The sequence below is a fragment of the Loxodonta africana genome, chromosome 18 (assembly GCF_030014295.1).
Source record: "Loxodonta africana isolate mLoxAfr1 chromosome 18, mLoxAfr1.hap2, whole genome shotgun sequence".
In the NCBI taxonomy this organism is placed as follows: Eukaryota; Metazoa; Chordata; class Mammalia; order Proboscidea; family Elephantidae; genus Loxodonta; species Loxodonta africana.
Genome location: NC_087359.1, coordinates 81,964,877 through 81,983,414, shown reverse-complemented (window position 1 = coordinate 81,983,414; position 18,538 = coordinate 81,964,877). Strand labels below are relative to the sequence as shown.

Sequence of the window (18,538 nt, the reverse complement as noted above, 5' to 3'; positions counted from 1 at the left end):
AAATATTTCCAAGGCTATTACAGAAATAACACAATAAATATTAGAAACAAACTACCGATACTTTCAACAATCTGGGTGGATCTCAAAAGTGTTCTGCTAAGCGGAAGCCAGGCACAAAAGACTCCACACTGCATGATTCAATTTATATGAAATCCTAGAAAAGGCAGAACACATTAGGGGTTGCCAGAGGCTGTAAATGGGAGAAAGGGAAGACTGACAACAAAAGAACATAAGGGAACTTTCTGGAGTGATGGCACTGTTCTATATTGTGATTGTGGTAATAGTCACATGAGTGCACACACTTGTCAAAATGCATCAACATGTACAGTTAAAATCAGTGCATTTTATCATCTGTAAATTATACCTCAATAAAGCTGATCTGGGGAAAAGCCATGAGCCCAGCTGAACACCTCCCCACCTGCCCCAATACATACACAAAAGCAGCAACAGTAGCTGTCTCTGAGTGGCAGAATCATGGGTTAATTTTCTTTGTATGTTGCTTTCTTTTCCTAATTTTCCATAATAAACAAAAATTATTTTTATAACCAGGAAAACAACAATAAACAAACCAGGAAATCTATTTTCTATGATAAATAAAATCAATAAAGCTAGAATATAGGTATTTTATAAATGAAAACTCTTTACTTATCAGCATTTTTATATTATCTAAAGTACACTACCTGAAGTTCAAAATAAGACCCTGAGCAATCTTCTAAATCAAAGATTAAATTATGTGCAATGTATCTCAGTAATAAGTGTGTATTATCATAGCCTTTCCCTTCCAAAAAGTAATACCTTATGTCTGAAAAATAAATCCATTAAACAAAAATTTTTATTGGAATATTCTACCCCTTTATCATGGCAAGTAACTGTTATTTGGTCAAAGAAAACACTGCACTGATTCTCTTATCTACAATGTTATACCTTCAACAGACCCAATCATTATTTAAAAATAATTAGAATACTTAATGTGTCCCTAATTATTTAACTCACTTAGAGTCTTCCTTGTCATCTTTTTCTTCTTCATCTTTCTTTTCCTCTTCCTTTTTTTCTGTTTTTTCTGCTTTATCCTCTTCTTTTTCTTCTACTTTCTCTTCTTGTGAGGGTCGGGCAATTTGCTGCTAGAATGATCCATCATTTGAAAAATTCAACGGTAAGAGAAATAGCTCCTCAAATGTCAAATATGATTTAAAAAATCTATCAAAAAACTTAGTAAATGATTAATTCAGTAGTTATCTGTAATCTAATTTAAGGTAACATACTAAAAATAAGCCTAATGTGTTTAAAAACATTCTATATTTATTGCTTAAAAGGGCACCAAAAAGAAAAAAACTGTTTATAGCAATAAACTCACCAGAAAGGTGAAAATGTTAAGATTCCCCTTAGAATCTGAAGTCAGCGCCCTCTTTTGGAAATTCCAACGTCTAATCCGTCACTCAAGCACATCCATTCTCCCTTAAACTTTCATTACACATAACCTATCAAACCATGCCCCTAGTATCAGATATTTAATATACGCACAATTTTCTCATCATTATAGCTAATGCTACAAGAAATACCTTTATACTTTTACTCTTTGGGGGGACAATATCCATTTAATGGGACAGTAGACAGCCCTGGTCACTATCAATACTGAAAAAATTTGGAAACACACTAAGGTTATGCAAAAGTGGAAAGACATAAAATACTCAAATATTTCCAAGCTATAATTCAAACCCCACTGCTGTCAAGTCAATTCCGACTCATAGTAACCCTATAAGACAAAACTCCCTGGTAGGGTTTTAAAGGCTGTACTCTTTATGGACGCAGGCTGCCACATCTTTCTCCCACAGAGCAGCTGGTGGGTTCCAACCACCAACCTTTTGGTGAGTGGCCGAGTCCTTAACCACTGCACCACCAGAGCTCCCAAACTGTAATTCCAACTGTGTAAATAGGTATACAGACAAAAACTGGAAAGGAAAAATGAGGAAACTGATTGCTTAGCAGTCAGATTATGGATTCGTTTACCTTTGATTTCTCATATGCTAACATTGTTATCTTCTTTAAAAGAAAAAATGAAATTAAACTTATAAATTTGTATTGAGTATCATTTTAACTTTATTCAGAAGCCAAGACTTTATAACCTAATTAGGATTAAACTCCATTCATCATTACAGCACAATGTCCCGTGCTTACCTCCTACCAATCCCCGACCTTTCCTACATTTTTTTTACCACTTTGGACTTACCTAAACATGCCCACCACTTTCATGCCTTTGCCTGGAATAACCATTCGACCCAGTCTTGCCCAGTAAACGCTGATATCCTCTGAGATTCAATTCACAGTATTACATCTTCTGCAAGGCTTTTCTTAATTTACACAGAGCAACTCCTGTCCCTGTGTCCCTATGCACTCCAATACGCACCTCTCTACCTGCTCGCGGCACGCGTCAGTGTGTACTGCCTGTTATCAGGGCCTGTATGGCTCACTATGTTATAACCTCATCAGAGACAAGGACCAGATCTAGTCATTAAGTATACACAGCTCTTAAGGAGATTGTGGACAACAGGAGGTGTCTGCATGTGTCTGACAGACTAAAAATCAAATTCCTCAATTCCCCCCGCCCCCTTTTTTTTTCTCATAACCATCACAGAATGTTTTCTGTGTTTAAATCTTTTCTTGAGTTCTTATAATACTGGTCTCATACAATATTTGTCCTTTTGTGACCGACTAATTTCACACCACATAATGCCTTCCAGATTCATCCATGTTTTAAGATATTTCTCAGATATATCGCTGTTCTTTATCGTTGCGTAGTATTCCATTGTGTGAATCTACCACAATTTATTTATTCATTCATCCATTGATGGGCACCTAGGTGGTTTCCATCTCTTTGCTATTGCGAACAGTGCTGCAATGAACATGGGTGTGCATATATCTGTTTGTGTAAAGACTCTTATTTCTCTGGGATATATTTTAAGGAGCAGGGTTGCTGGGTCTTATGGTACTTCTATTTCTAGCCTTCTAAGGAAGCGTCAAATCAATTTCCAAAGTGGCTGTACGATTTCACATTCCCACCAGCACTGTGTAAGTGTTCCAGACTCTCCACAACCTCTCCAACATTTATTATTTTCTGTGTTTTGGATTAGTGCTAGCCTTATTGGGGTGAGAAGGTATCTCATTGTAGTTTTGATTTGAATTTCTCTAATGGCTAATGATCGTGAGCATTTCCTCATGTATCTGATAGCTGCCTGAATATCTCCTTTGGGGAAATGTCTGTTCATATCCTTTGCCCATTTTCTAGTTGGGTCATTTCTTTTTATTGCTGAGGTTTTGCAGTATCTTTTAGATTTTACAGATTAGACCCTGATCGGATGTCATAGCCAAAAATTTTTTCCCAGTCTGTAGGTTGTCCTTTTACTCTTCTAGTGAGGTGGGTTTACTGAGGTCTTCTGATGGGCGTAAGTGTTGGATTTTTAGGAGCTCCCAGTTATCTAGTTGCTCTTCTGCTGTTTATGCATTGTTAGTTATGGTTTGTATTCTGTTTATGCCATGTATTAGGACTTCTAGTGTTGTCCCTATTTTTTCTTCCATGATTTTAAATTTTAGATTTAGGTCTTTCATTCATTTTGAGTTGGTTTTTGTAAATGGTGTGAGGTATGGATTCTGTTTCATTTTTTTGCAGATGGATATCCAGTTATGCCAGCACCATTTGTTAAAGAGACTGTCTTTTCCCCCATTTAATGGACTTTGGACCTTTGTCAAATATCAGCTGCTCATAAGAGGATGAATTTATGTCTAGGTTCTCAATTCTGTTCCATTGGTCTAAATATCTGTTGTTGTACCAATACCAGACTGTTTTGACTATCATGGTGGTATAATAGGTTCAAAATTCAGGAAGTGTGAGGCTGCCCACTTTGTTCTTCTTCAGTAAGGCTTTACTTATCTGGGATCTCTTCCCTTTCCAAATGAAGTGGGTGGTTTGTTTCTCCATCTCATCAAAAAAAAGTCACTGGAATTTGGATCAGGATTACACTGTATTTGGGGATCACTGGGTAGAACTGAGGTTTTCACAATGTTGAGTCTTCTTATCCGTGAGCAAGATATGTTTTTCCACTTATGTAGGTCTCTTTTGGTTTCTTAAAGTAGTGTCTTGCGGTTTTCTCTGTAGAGGTCTTTAACATCTCTGGTTAGATTTACTCCTGTGTATTTTATCTTCTTGAGGGCTACTGTAAAAGGTATTGATTTGGTGATTTCCACTTTCAAGCTTTTTGTTGGTGTAGAGGAACTCAACTGAATTTTGTATGTTTATCTTGTATCCTAATACTTTGTTGAAATCTTCTATTAGTTCCAGTGGTTTTCCTGTGGATTACTTGGGATTTTTTGTGTATAAGATCATATCATCTACAAATAGGGATACTTTTACTTCTTCCTTATCACAATTTGGGTGCCATTTATTTCTTTTTCTAGCCTTACTGCTCTGGCTAGGACCTCTAGCACAATGTTGAATAAGAGTGGTGATAAAGGGTATCCTTGTCTGGTTCCACTCTCAAGGGGAATGCTTTCAGGCTCTCTCCATTTAGGATGATGTTGGCTGTTAGCTTTGTATAAATGCCCTTTATTATGTTGAGGAATTGTCCTTCTATTCCTGTTTTCCTGAGAGTTTTTATCATGGATGTGTGTTAAACTTTGTCAAATGCCTTTTCTGAGTCAACTGATAAGATCATGTGGTTCTTGTCTTTTGTTTTATTTATATGATGGATTACATTAATTGTTTTTCTAATGTTGAACCATCCCTGCCTTCCTGGTATGAATCCCACTTGGTCATGATGAATTATTTTTTTGGTATGTTCTTGAATTTTATTGGCTAGAATTTTGTTGAAGATTTTTGCATCTAAGTCTGTAATTTTCTTTTTTTGTGGTGTCTTTAGCTGGTTTTCGTATCAGGGATATGCTGGCTTCATAGAATGAGCTTGGGAGTATTCCATCCTTTTCTATGCTCTGAAATACCTTTAGTAGTAGTGGTATTAACTCTTCTTTGAAACTTTGGTAGAATTCTCCAGTGAAGCCATCAGGACCAGGGCTTTTTTTTTTGTTGGGAGTTTTTTAACTGCCTTTTCAATCTCTTCTTTTGCTATTGGTTTATTTAGTTGTTCTACTTCGGTTTGGGTTAATTTATGTAGGTAGTGTATTTTCTAGAAATTTGTCCATTTCCTCTAGATTTTCAAATTGTTGGAGTACATTTTTTCATAGTATTCTGTCATGATTCTTTTAATTTCAGTTGGGTCTGTTGTGGTATTGCCCACCTCATTTCTTATTCAGGTTATTTGCTTCCTCTCCTGCTTTTCTTTTGTCAGTTTGGCCAGTGGTTTATTGATATTGTTGATCTTTTCAAAGAATCAGCTTTTGGTCTTGTTAACTCTTTCAATTGTTTTTCTCTTTTCTATTTCATTTAATTCTGCTCTAATTTTTATTACTTGCGCTCTTCTGGTGCCTGAGGGCTTCTTTTGCTGCTCTCTATTTGTTCGAGTTGTAGGGTTAATGCTTTGATTTTGGGCCTTTGTTCCTTTTGGATATGTGCATTTATTGGTATAAACTGACCTCTGAGCACTGCTTTTGCTGTATCCCAAAGGCTCTGATAGGATGAATTTTCATTCTCATTTGATTCTCCGAATTTCTTTATTCCGTACTTAATTTCTCCTATAACCCGGTAGTTTTTGAGCAAGGTGTTGTTTAGTTTCCATGTGTTTGATTTTCTTTCCTTGCTTTTTCTGTTATTAATTTCTACTTCTACGGCTTTGTGGTCAGAAAAGATGCTTTGTAATATTTCGATGCTTTGGATTCTGTTAAGGCTTGCTTTACGGCCTAATATGTGGTGTATTCCGGAGAACGTTTCATGTGCGCTGGAAAAGAAAGTATACTTAGCTGCTGTTGGGTGGAGTGTTCTGTATATGTCTAAGAGATCAAGTTAGTTGACTGTGGCATTTACATCTTCTGTGTCTTTACTGAGCTTCTTTCTGGGTGTTCTGTCCTTCATCGAAAGTGGTAGGTTGAAGTCTCCTACTATTATTGTGGAGCTATCTCTCTTTTCAGTGTTGTTAGAGTTTGTTTGGGGACCACGGTTTCGGGAACATCTAGATCAAACGGCATAACAAAATTTATTAAGAAAATGTTCTGCATCCCACTTTGGTGAGTGGCGCCTGGGGTCTTAAAAGCTTGCGTGCGAGCGGCCATCTGGGATGCATCAATTGGTCCCAACCCACCTGGAGTAAAGGGGAATGAAGAACAACAAAGACACAAGGAAAGTATTAGCCCAAGAGACAAAAGGGTCATATAAACAAGAGACTCCATTGGCCAGAGAACAGAAGAACCAGATGATACGTGGCTACCACTAATGACTGCCCAAACAGGCAACACAACAGAGAACCCCTGAAGGAGCAGGAGAAAAGTGTGGTGCAGAACTCAAATTCATGTAAAAAGACCAGACTTGACAGCCTGACTGAGACTACGGTAACCCTTGAGGACACGGCCCCTGGACTCTCTGTTAACCCAGTACTAAAGCCATTCCCAGAGCCAACACTTTAGACAACAATTAGGCTGTACTATAAAACAAAAAAATAATACTCCTGAAGAGTGTGCTTCTTAGTTCAGGCAGATACACAAGACTAAATGGGCAGCTCTTGTCCAGAGGCAGGATGAGAAGGGCAGGAAGGGACAGGAGGTAGTCAGAGGGACACAGAAAGCCAGGGGTGGAAAGGGAGAATGTGTTGTCACGTTATAGGAATTGCAACTAGTGTCACATAACAATATGTGTATAAATTTTTGTATGAGAAATTAACTTAAGCCATAAACTTCACCTAACGCACAATAATAATAGGAAAAAAAAATCAAATTCCTTTATTCTGGTTATTTGAAAACTCTTTGCCCTCTCATCTGTATCTTTGATTCTGATCCCGGCTAATGTCAGTCTTACCCCATAATAACTCCGCCTGTCCTCTCACCTGTTCCTTTCACTGGACAACATGGAAGAACTCACTTGTTTTAAGTACAAGTTCCCTTAGTTCTTAATATATCCCCAATTCTTTTATGTACTCACCAAAACTAAAACCTGCCTTTTTCTGCAAGATAACAAAGGTCTTACTGGTCTTCCCAGAAGAGGGCCTATATTTGCTTATTCCTTCTAGATTTAGAATCCATGGAGAAAGGAAGAAGAATCTGTATCCTTCTTGGTCCCTACTGCCATTTCCAGAGCACTGTGGAAGTGTGATATTTTAAAAATATTTCCTTTCTCAAATTTCACCAAATCTACCCATGACCACTTTTTCCCTCCTTTGGAGTTACGGATTCATCTCCTGAACACTCCCGAGCACATTTAGATGATTTTATCACACGGCTCGCTATGCTCTGACATTCTCCTTCAGATTTCAAAATGTTTATCAATGACTGTTCTAATAATCTCCCTCAATCAACATAACATCTCACACTTAAATACTTTCAGGTGAGGCCAACTGAACTACCCACAGGTGAAAGTACCATCTGGGCCTGATTATCACCTGGTACTGCTTCACCTCAAAGATCCTGAAATCAGAGTCTAACGACAATCGCCCAAGCCTTGATTCACCCTCCAGCTTCACTGTTGCTGATCCTGCTCTTTATCTGCATCATGACCTGTGGTTTCTTTATTCTATCAAGTTCCCACCATTCATCAGGAAGAACTGTATCTGCCATTCCACTTTGACCTTTATTTCATTACCCTTACTCACTCCCTTTCTCTGACTTTGCCAATTTCTAACCCTGGCTAACCAGCAGTTTCCCTTTCTTCTAGGTATTTATTACTAGAGAAAATTGAGAAATGAGGATTTTCAAATGTATACTTTCAACCATGAGTAAGTCTGCTCTATCAGCTGAGGATGTTTTACTCAGCTCTGACTGACTCCCTAGCACACTATAATGGTCACAAGACTGTTTTCAAATGCTAATAACCCCACCCCACTACATCCATCCACCAGGGCTCCCTCATCCATCAGCAAAAACCCAAAAACCCACTGCCGTTGAGTCGATTCTGACTCAGAGCGACCCTATAGGACTAGGACAGAGCAGAACTGCCCCACAGAGATTCCAAGGAGTGCCTGGCGGATTCGAACTGCCACGCTCTTGGTTAGCAACTGTAGTACTTAACCACTACGCCACCAGGGTTTCCTATCCATCAGCCAGGACTTCTAATTAGGCATATCAAGGACAAACCTTTGTCTAGTAAGTGAGCTGTGTAACCCAGGAAATGGTTTACAGCCCTAAGATATGACGGAGAGATGTCAACTCGGCAGAAGGTAATGAAAGAGGTTCCCTGTTCCCCTAGACTGGGACAACGCATGTAATCTTACTTCCCTGATACTTTTCTGCTACCGATGCCAATCAGGGCTTCCAAGAATGTGAGCAATTCCACACATCTGGTGCTTGTGTGAACTCCAGCCAGCAGCTTCCTTCCCCTTCCCTACTGTTAGGGACTTAAAAAGCAACTGTAACATCTGTTTGGACAGGTCAGTGCAAAGGAGAAGGCAGGTCTCCCAGTTCCGCAGAAGTATGGAAGTAACCCAAAGAACCTGATGGGAGTTGCTGGGGTTAGAGTCTGTAGAAGTGTGCTTCACCTCCACAGCAGAACATCAGCTTCTCACAGCTCCATCTGGGTTGAATTCCAGAGGCTGGAGAGATGACTCACAGTGGCTGGGCAACAGCGAGTAGAGACGGAGTAACCATTAGGGAAGCCCACAGAGTGCACCCAGCAACATTCCAGGGCCTTACCTTTGAGTAATATATATATGTTTATATACATATATTTATTTATACAAAGACCTATTGCAAGGAGTAACACTGTCATTAAAGAGAGTTAAGGAATCACCTTCCGGCTTAAAGAAGAGCTGAACAGAAGTACTCTTGTTTCAGACAAATCTGTTAAGTGAAGTCAATCCACATGGTCTAGGATGGATGTTATGGGTCATAAACCTAAACCCCTTTAGCCGGCTAGCTGGAATACAGGAAGTTCATACTTTCAGAAGAAAATCTTTCTAAAGGATCCCTAACAGACATAGGCATTCTCAATAGCTATATATCCCATTCTCTAAGCTCAACACCTGACAGTCAAGAAACAAAAATTTCATTCATTAGGGAGGTTCTCGTAGCATGAAGTATTTCTGTCAAACCAGCAATGAACAATAAATGCAAGACCATATTATAAAACAAAATAAAAATTCAAATGGGATAAAAGTAAAAGGTATATGTATCTCACCATGATAAAAGAAGGATAGCACTCAACTTCAGCAGGGGATTTGTACAGCAAGATCAAAGAACAGTTTATGCTGAGATTTATTACTACTACATCTAAGTGAATACCTAACATTCATATACATTTACATTTGTTAAAATGTTCGAATCTTCAGAAAACATAATTTCCACTTAGCAATGAAGTTGCTAAAAGCTGAAACAAACTAATTTTACAACAAGCAGCCATAAAACAGGCTGACATATTTAAGACAAAAATGCTATCAGCAAAAAGGAGGAGCACCGATTCCTGTGAAAAGTGATCAAGTACTGGGAAATGAAAAATGGAGTTTCCGAACAATAGCTGTTTTACTGTAGGTCACTATCAGGTACCACAGTAATCCCACGCCCACAGTGAGGCCTACTGGATGGATGGGCGTCTGTGCTGGAGAGTTGTATCCCACATCCACAGTGAGGCCTACTGGATGGATGGGCGTCTGTGCTGGAGAGTTGTAATCCCACACCCACAGTGAGGCCTACTGGATGGATGGGCGTCTGCGCTGAAGAGAGGAGCATTTCCTAAGGGGAGGAATCCTTATTTGTTTTCTAACAAAAACAATTACACACAGAAATTACTACTTGGCATGTTATTTATAACTCTAGATCCCAAATACTAACAATGTAGACTGGCTGTGGGTTTCCAGTATTTATTTCTTGCTTCAATTAAAATTTATAGAAAATCACTCTCACTCTCTTAATGGGATACTAATAAGTTGAACTGTAGAAATGGTTTGGGCAGTATCAAAGAGAGTTTTCAGAAGAAAGTCAAAACTTTCGCCAATAATAATCTCTGAACACAATTATAACAAAAATATGAGTATCTGCCTCTTCTCCCTATGATTCTAAAATTAAACCTCATTTTCAAAGTAAATAACATGCACAGTTTCCTATGGCAACAAGAGCAGGTTAAAAACCAAACCTCATAAATTATGGAATCTCTTCATCAAAAGCATACTATCCATTCATCTGCTGGTAGGAGGCTGGGAGAATGGAACAGGGAGACCAAACAAATAAAAATTGAAAGAATCAACTGTAACTTCAGTAGAACTCTATAGAGTCAAGAAGTACATTTGACCTACCGATGTGTTTTTTCCAAGAAACTGTATTTTCTTGCTCGGGGAATGTTGTTGTTGTTAGGTGCTGTCGAGTCGATTTCAACTCATAGCGACCCTATGCACGACAGAACGAAACACTGCCTGATCCTGTGTCATCCTTACAATCGTTGTTATGCTTGAGCTCACTGTTGCAGCCACTCTGACAATCTACCTTGTTGAGGGTCGTCCTCTTTTCCACTGACCCTGTACTCTGCCAAGCATGATGTCCTTCTCCAGGGACTGATCCCTCCTGACAACACGTCCAAAGTATGTAAGACGCAGTCTGGCCATCCTTGCCTCTAAGGAGCATTCTGGCCGCACTTCATCCAAGGCAGATTTGTTCATTCTTTTGGCAGTCTATGGTATATTCAATATTCTTCGCCAGCACCACAATTCAAAGGCATCAATTCTTCTTCGGTCTTTCTTATTCATTGTCCAGCTTTCACGTGCATATGATGTGACTGAAAATGCCATGGCTTGGGTCAGGCGCACCTTAGTCTTCAGGGTTACATCTCAGTTCTTCAACACTTTGAAGAGGTCCTTTGCAGCAGATTTGCCCAGTGCGACGCGTCTGTTGATTTCCTGACTGCTGCTTCCATAGCTGTTGATTGTGGACCCAAGCAAAATGAAATTCTTGACAACTTCAATCTTCTCTCCGTTTATCATGATGTTGCTCATTGGTCCAGTTGTGAGCATTTTTGTTTCCTTTAGGTTGAGGTGTAATCCATACTGAAGGCTGTGGCCTTTGATCTTCATTAGTAAGTGCTTCAAGTCCTCCTCACTTTCAGCAAGCAAGGTTGTGTCATCTGCATAACACAGGTTGTTAATGAGTCTTCCTCCAATCCTGATACCCCGTTCTTCTTCACATAGTGCAGCTTCTGGGATTATTTGCTCAGCATACAGATTGAATAGGTATGGCGAAAGAATACAATCCTGACGCACACCTTTCCTGACTTTAAACCAATCAGTATCCCCTTGTTCTGTGCGAACAACTGCCTCTTGATCTATGTAAAGGTTCCTCATGAGCACAACTATAATTATAATAGTCACCGCTTATTTATTACACAAACTTCTGATCACTCTATGATTACCTAAAATAATTCCTACCGATACAAACTTGATTGGATAACACAGCAGTAAAGTGATTTTCAAATTAGTTGGATCTCTATATCCACAATGTTAAAACCAAGAGGGGTGACACATAGATTTTTAAACTGTTAAACTTATAACTAGATTAAAAAAAAATTTTTTTTCTTCTGAACTTTTTTCTATACAGCAAATTTTATATCTCCAACCCAGACCTTTTCCCTAAACTCCAGACTTCCACATCTAACAGCCAGCTCTACACCTCCACCCGGATGTCTAGCAGTACCTGAAGCTTAGCAGGTCCTGATCTTCCACTAAAACTGGTTCTTCCTTCAGTGGCACCTGTCATAGCAAATGGTAACTCCACAAACCAAAACTTGGCATTATCAATCCATCAGCAAAGCCTGTTGGCCTTACCCTCAAAAATATACACAGAAACTGACCAGTTCTCATCTCTCCCCTCTGTATTCTAGTCCAAACCTCTGGGATTATCCAAATAACCTCCAGCTGGTCTTCCTGCTTCTTCTCTCGCCCCTTGACAATTTATTCTCAACAGAACAGCCACAGTGACTCTGTTACAACTGAAATCTGGTATTACTCTTCTACTCAAAGGTCTCAATGGCTTCCCCTCTCACTTGCTGTATCAGCTGTAATGGCATTTAGTTTTATATAAGGGAGCCCTGAACTAATGCTACCTAAGTTCTAAAAACCTGTCTATCTATTTGACACAAATAAAGGTAGCGAAATAAACAAGTAATTAAGAAACAGGGATAAGATTCTTTTGGTCTGAGATGGTGGTCTAAATCCATCGTTCAACTCCCACATCTCCAGTGAAAAAACCAGAGAAATACAAAACTAGGGGAAAATCTTCAAGGTAATTCTTAAAAGCAAATGTGGAAAGTATCAGGCTCTTTGGAAGACTGACTAAAACTGAGCCCACCTGGAGGCAAGCGTCCGAAGGCTCAGGTCAGGGTGTGGGAGCGTACGGAAAATCTTAGTTCTGTAAATGCATCCTGGCAAAGTGAGAAGGCTGCCACCCATAAGGTCATAAAGAAAACACTGATATGGCCAGGACTTAACAAGCACAAGTGTGCCATGGAAAGCAGTGAAACCCTGTCCCAGATACATTTAGGACAGAAAAACAAATGCTTAAAAGAAGAAGAAGGAAAATGCTTCAGCACAATAGAGACAGGGAGCTTCCTACTAGAGCTTTCTCCGCTGTCAGCACTAGCAAGGAGCTGCTATTGCGGCCAAGTTAAGGTATAATAAATAGCAATTTATCCTCTTTATCTGGGATTGAGAAATTTAAACAGTAACATATACAGCTGCTAAAAATAAAATGAAATCGAAGTTATAAATAGTATTTTATAATTACGAACAAAGCCATTTTTTAAAATGTGTAGCAGAGTATTGTTTAAAACATAGATGGTCTCTCATATCTCTAGCTAATGGGCGCTGTCATAGAGTGAATTAAGTCCCCCCAAAATGTATCAGCTTGGTTGGGCCATGATTCCCAGTATTGTGTGGTTGTCCTCCATTTTGTGTTTGTAATTTTATGTTGAGAGGATTAGGGTGGGATTATACCACCACCCTTACTCAGGTTGCTTCCCTGATCCAAGGTAAAGGGAGTTTCCCTGGGGTGTGGCCTGCACCACCTTTTATCTCTTAAGAGATAAAAGAGAAGGAAGTAGAGCTGGGGACCTCACACCACCAAGAAAGCAGCACTAGGAACAGAACTCATCCTTTCGACCTGAGGCTCCTGTGCTGAGATGCTCCCAGACCAAGGAAGACTGATGACGAGGACCTTCCTCCAAAGCCAACAGAGACAGAAGACTTCCCCTGGAGCCGGTGCCCTGAATTTGAACTTCTAGCCTATTGGACTGAGAGAGTGAACTCCTCTTTGTTAAAGACATCCATTTGTGGTATTTCCGTGACAGCTGCACTAGATGACCAAGACGGGCAGAGAGGAGCTCGATTCTACCTTGTCTGTGAGAAGCAAGGGGAAAAGCCCTGGCTCCTCTCATGGAACAGGGTTTTCTATCGCATTGCCAATTTTCAATTTGCTCCTCTTCAATTAGCAAACCCTTCTGAGGATCTACAATCATCAGTAGATCTTTGCCTCCACAATATTATTCCCATCAGTGTATAAGCACGTCCCCTCCCTGATCCTCATCAGTCCCACCACCCCATTTCTCATTCTCCTTTATAAGCAACTTTTACAAACAAGGTCTACTTACACTACTGCTACTTCCTCACCTTCTATATCCTCTTCACCTTACTGCAATCATATTATGGCCCCACCCCAGTCCCCAACCCACTGAAAATGCCTGTCCTGGTCCACTTGGCTTACTCAACCTCTAGCAGCATTTTTAACAGTTGACCATTCTATCCTTCGTGAAATACTATTATTTTTTTTGACCATGAAATACTGTTTCAAAAGGACATGTAATCACATCTTGTGAGGTAGTAGTATTCTGTGGGAAACAATGACCCAGAAAAAACAAAAAGGTTATGGCTATGAATGAGTGAACTGAGTCAAATAACCCATATCAGGTGCCCACGTCCACTAAGGAAAGAAAGGGACAGAGGCCCTGCCACACTAGAAGGGTGGCTGTGTGGGTAAATTGGAAGAGATTGAGGACTGCCAGTGAACAGTCAGAAGCGGTCACAGCTCATGCATGCAAGTACACACTGCCAGCGTGTATCTGGGTGACTGCGTTATCACAACGGCCTCAACGTAACACAAACATGACCTGTGAAAGCCACTGATTAGTTATTTCGGGGGGAAACAGGTTTTTTTTGTGTGTGTGTGCTTCAGACGAAGGTTTACAGAACAAACTAGCTTCTCATTAAACAGTTAGTACACAGACTATTTTGTGACATTGGTTAACAAGCAGGACATGTCAACACTCTCTCCCTTCTTGACTTTAGGTTCCCTATTACTAGCTTTCCTGTACCCTCCTGACTTCTAGTACTTGCCTCTGGGCTAGTGTGTCCCTTTAGTCTTGTTTTGTGTTATGGGCCTGTCTAATCTTCAGCTATAGGGTGAACCCCAAGAGTGACTTCATTACTGAGCCAAAAGGGTGTCCACGGGCCATACTCTTGAGAATTTCTCTAGTCTCTGTCAGGCTAGTTAGTCCGGTCTTTTCTTGTGAGTTAGAATTTTGTTCTACATTTTGGGGCAAACAGTTTTTAAAGTGCTACATTCCAACTGTGAAAATATAAACTTCACTGTATTAAAAACTACCTTTTAAGGTAAAGTCGTTTTTAAGAGTTAGTAAAATATCTAATTCCAAAACTGACGTTACTCGGAAACAGTACCAGGTCCCTATTAAACAATCCTGTGCCCTACTTACCACACTATACTTCTGTCTCTTACCCTAAATGACCCTTCCTCAGACAAAAGGGTTGGTAAAGATGGCAATGTTAGGTAAAGGTATCAAGGGTGTCATAATTAATTATATTTTTATTTACTGTTAACACTGAAATGAATTAACATGATTCAGATGATGGGAACATACAGAACTTTCCTCATTAATTTATCACACTAGAAACTGAAAGCACATCAAAAAAGAAGACATACTGAAATATCAAAATATACTAACCTTTAAATAATCATAACATATTAATAAAATCCTCCTTAACTTACCAGAAATGTTAACCCCCAAGTCTACATGATTAAAAACAAGGGTCCTATTATAACATTTTTTGTCTTCCCATTTTTACCAACTCTGAAACATCTTTCATAAAGTAATGAAACGTACCTGATTTCTTCCTCTGCGTTTTCCATAATTCCTTCTTACTAGAGCTTTATAATGTGCATTTTTCTTGGTCAAGTAGTAATATAAAACACAATCAGAAACACTCTACAAAAAAATATATTTTTGAGGAGCCAATGAGATATAATTTTAAAAAATCAAATAATGTTTTCAAAGATAATTTCTGGCTATCTCTAAGTATAGAGGAGAAATACACACAGCTACCATCTTAAGGCATACCTGGGCTCTAAAAATATATGTATTATATATACTCTTTAATGGATAGTTACAGCTGTTATTGCAAATTAAAGATACCAGAAACTATCAGAAACACTGAAGCGCTTTTCTTATTAACTAGTAACTAAATTTCATTCCTTACTTTATACATATAGAAATACTCAAAATGTTTCTTTAAGTATTTTGCTTGAAAACCAGTCTACTGTGAAGAAAATTCTGGGGAAATACGGCCTCTGATATTTTAAGGAGAAATTTAATGAGGTTCAAAAAACACTGTAATGCAATCTATGTGTCTTTAGGGAAATGCAAGTTTAGATCGTTTTTTATTAACCGTAAAAATCAGTTCTGTTTTCTCTGCTCAGGGCTCACAGTTAATATTAAATACCATTATGTCCGTCACATGAGAATCTTTTCTGTTCTATTTAACAACTTCTCTATGTGCTAACGAACAAAAATGTCAAAGTAGCAACCATTACAAATCTATAAACATTTTCAAAGCAAATAATTTCTTACCTTCCTTTCTAAGTAGGATGCAATTAGACCAAAGTTTTTTGGATGCTGGATAAACCTGAGTTTAAAAAAAAAAAAAAAAAAAATAGACTAATTTAAAAAGAAACCTTGAAAATAAAAATATTATAAACAGATTAATTCCCAGTGATTTCTAATTGTCAATCAGAGGAACAACTACGGAATCACTGGACACGTTTAAAAGGCACGATTCCTGGGCACCGCCCGCCAGGGACTGATTTGGTTGGTCCGTGGTACAGCACACTTTTAAAAAGGCCCCCCCAGTTACCAGGGGCAGGAGGGAGTGGGGAAAGGGGGCTTAATGTATACAGAATACTGAGCTCTGGTTTACGGTGACAGAAAATTCACACTGACTAAGGGCAGGGTTACACAGACCATTACTGTCATTATTATACACCTATAAAAAGTTGAGTTGGCAAAAGTCGTGTGACAGGTAGTTACAACAACAACAGTAGCTGCTAAGCATTCTTATGTACAATCAAACACCTCAGGGGATTTGGCTCCCTGGCCTGGAGGCTAAGGGTCACAGTTTCATGGAACATTCCAATGAATCGGGCTAACAATGTGTTTAGCGCTTCTGTTCTAGCTCCTAGTTCGTTGCATGGAGGTATCCGAGGAACAACTGGTCTCTATGCTCCTGGTGCAACAGAGAAAGGAGGAGAGTCAGGAAGAGAAGGAGACAGATGAGCAGCTGATCGCCTCCGTGAGTAACTGCGCCCTCTGCTGTAAGACCAGAGGGACTGCATGATCATCAGCTACCATTACTGAACATTTTGACTGAAGTTCTATAGAAAAATTCTGATCCAAAGGGGAAACAAGCGAAACAAAATTTCAAATTCTCATGGTTTCACACTTTCTGGAGCCATGAAGGTTGAATGAACCCTTGAAACTACTGCCCTGAGATCATCTGGAAACCTTAAACCAAAACTATCCCCTGAAGTCTCCTTAAAGCCAAACAACAGTTCGGCTTAAATAATAAAGCATATCTGCCACCAACGGGTGAATGGATAAATTACGGTACACTCACACAGTGGAATACTACGCATCGATAAAGAACCACCACGAATCCGTGAAACATTTCATAACATGGAGGAACCTGGAAGGCATTATGCTGAGTGAAACTGGTCAGTTGCAAAAGGACACATATTGTATGAGACCACTATTATAACAACTCAAGAAATAGTTTAAACAGAGACAAAAATATTCTTTGATGGTTACGAGAGGGGGGATGGAGGGAGGAAGAGGGGTTTTCACTACTTAGATAGTAGACAAGAACTATTTTAGGTGAAGGGAAAGACAACAGACAATACAGGAGAGGTCAGCACAACTGGTCTAAATCAAAAACAAAGAAGTTTACTGAATAAACTGAATGCTCCAAAGGCCAGTGTAGCAAGGGCGGGGGTTTGGGGACCATGATTTCAGTGAACATCTGGGTCAATCAGCATAATAAAATCTATTAAGAAAACATTCTGCATCCCACTTTGGACAGTGGCATCTGGGGTCTTAAACACTAGCAAGTGGCCATGTAAGATGCATCAATAGGTCTCAACCAACCTGGAGCAAAGGAGAATGTAGAACACCAAAGACACAAGGTAATTATGAGCCCCAGAGACAGAAAGGGCCACATAAGCCAGAGACTACATCAGCCTAAGACCAGAAGAACTAGATGGTGCCCAGCTACAACCGATGACTGCCCTGAAAGGGAACACAACAGAGAACTCCTGAGGGATCAGGAGAACAGTGGGATGCAGACCCCAAATTCTCATAAAAAGACCAGACTTAATGGTCTGAGACCAGGAGGACCCCGGAGATCATGGTCCTCAGGCCTTCTGTTAGCCCAAGACAGGAACCATTCCCAAAGCCAACTCTTTAGAGAAGGATTAGACTGGACTATAGGACAGAAAATGAGGAGTGAGCTTCTTGGATCAAGTGGACACATGAGATTATGTGGGTAGCTCCTGTCTGGAGGGGAGATGAGAAGGCAGAGGGGGACTGAAACTGGCTGAATGGACACAGAAACAGAGGGTGGAGAGAAGGAGTATGCTGTCTCATTAGGTGGAGAGCAACTAGGAGTATACAGCAATGTGTATGTAAGCTTTTGTATGAGAGACTGACTTGATTTACAAACTTTCACTTAAAGCACAATAAAAAATTTTAAAAAAAGGAACATCTGCCTTGAGCACTGTGCTCTTTTAATATCTGTCTATATGGGACCAAATTGACAACAGAAACTCCAAAGATTAGATAGGAACCTCAGGGGGCAGTGAGTTTACGTTAACAGCTGAGGAACAGCTCAGAAAAGGAGGATGGGAATGGTTGCACAGCTTGAAGAAGTTAATGTCACTGAGTTGTACATGCATAAACTGTCAAACTGGTGTATGTTTGGCTGGGTACATTCTCAACAAGAACTAAAATAATAAAAAAGTAAAGAACTCCCCCAACTGGTCTGAACACCACCTCAATTTGGGAACCACTCTTAATCTGACTCCATACTCCCAGATTTTATCTGTTACCTGAATACTCTCCTATAAGTTTATGAGA

The 18,538-nt window shown here is 39.5% G+C and overlaps 1 protein-coding gene across 15 annotated transcripts in view; it reads right to left on the bottom strand.

Annotated features, from left to right (window-relative positions):
- NCOR1 (nuclear receptor corepressor 1) overlaps positions 1–18,538 on the bottom strand; it is a 251,600-nt gene that overhangs the window by 142,225 nt on the left and 90,837 nt on the right. For 11 of the 15 annotated variants that reach the window (XR_010318467.1, XM_064271844.1, XM_064271846.1 and 8 more), the window contains 3 exons: positions 15,983–16,037; positions 15,239–15,340; positions 994–1,121 (listed from right to left, as the gene is read on the bottom strand). Coding sequence is in view for 14 of the 15 variants with exons in the window: in XM_064271844.1 (XP_064127914.1) it covers positions 994–1,121; positions 15,239–15,340; positions 15,983–16,037 (285 nt within the window). In the remaining variant the exon portion in view is untranslated. The remainder of the gene's footprint in view (positions 1–993; positions 1,122–15,238; positions 15,341–15,982; positions 16,038–18,538) is intronic. The other 4 variants (XM_064271845.1, XM_064271849.1, XM_010600144.3 and 1 more) reach the window with 1 other exon arrangement.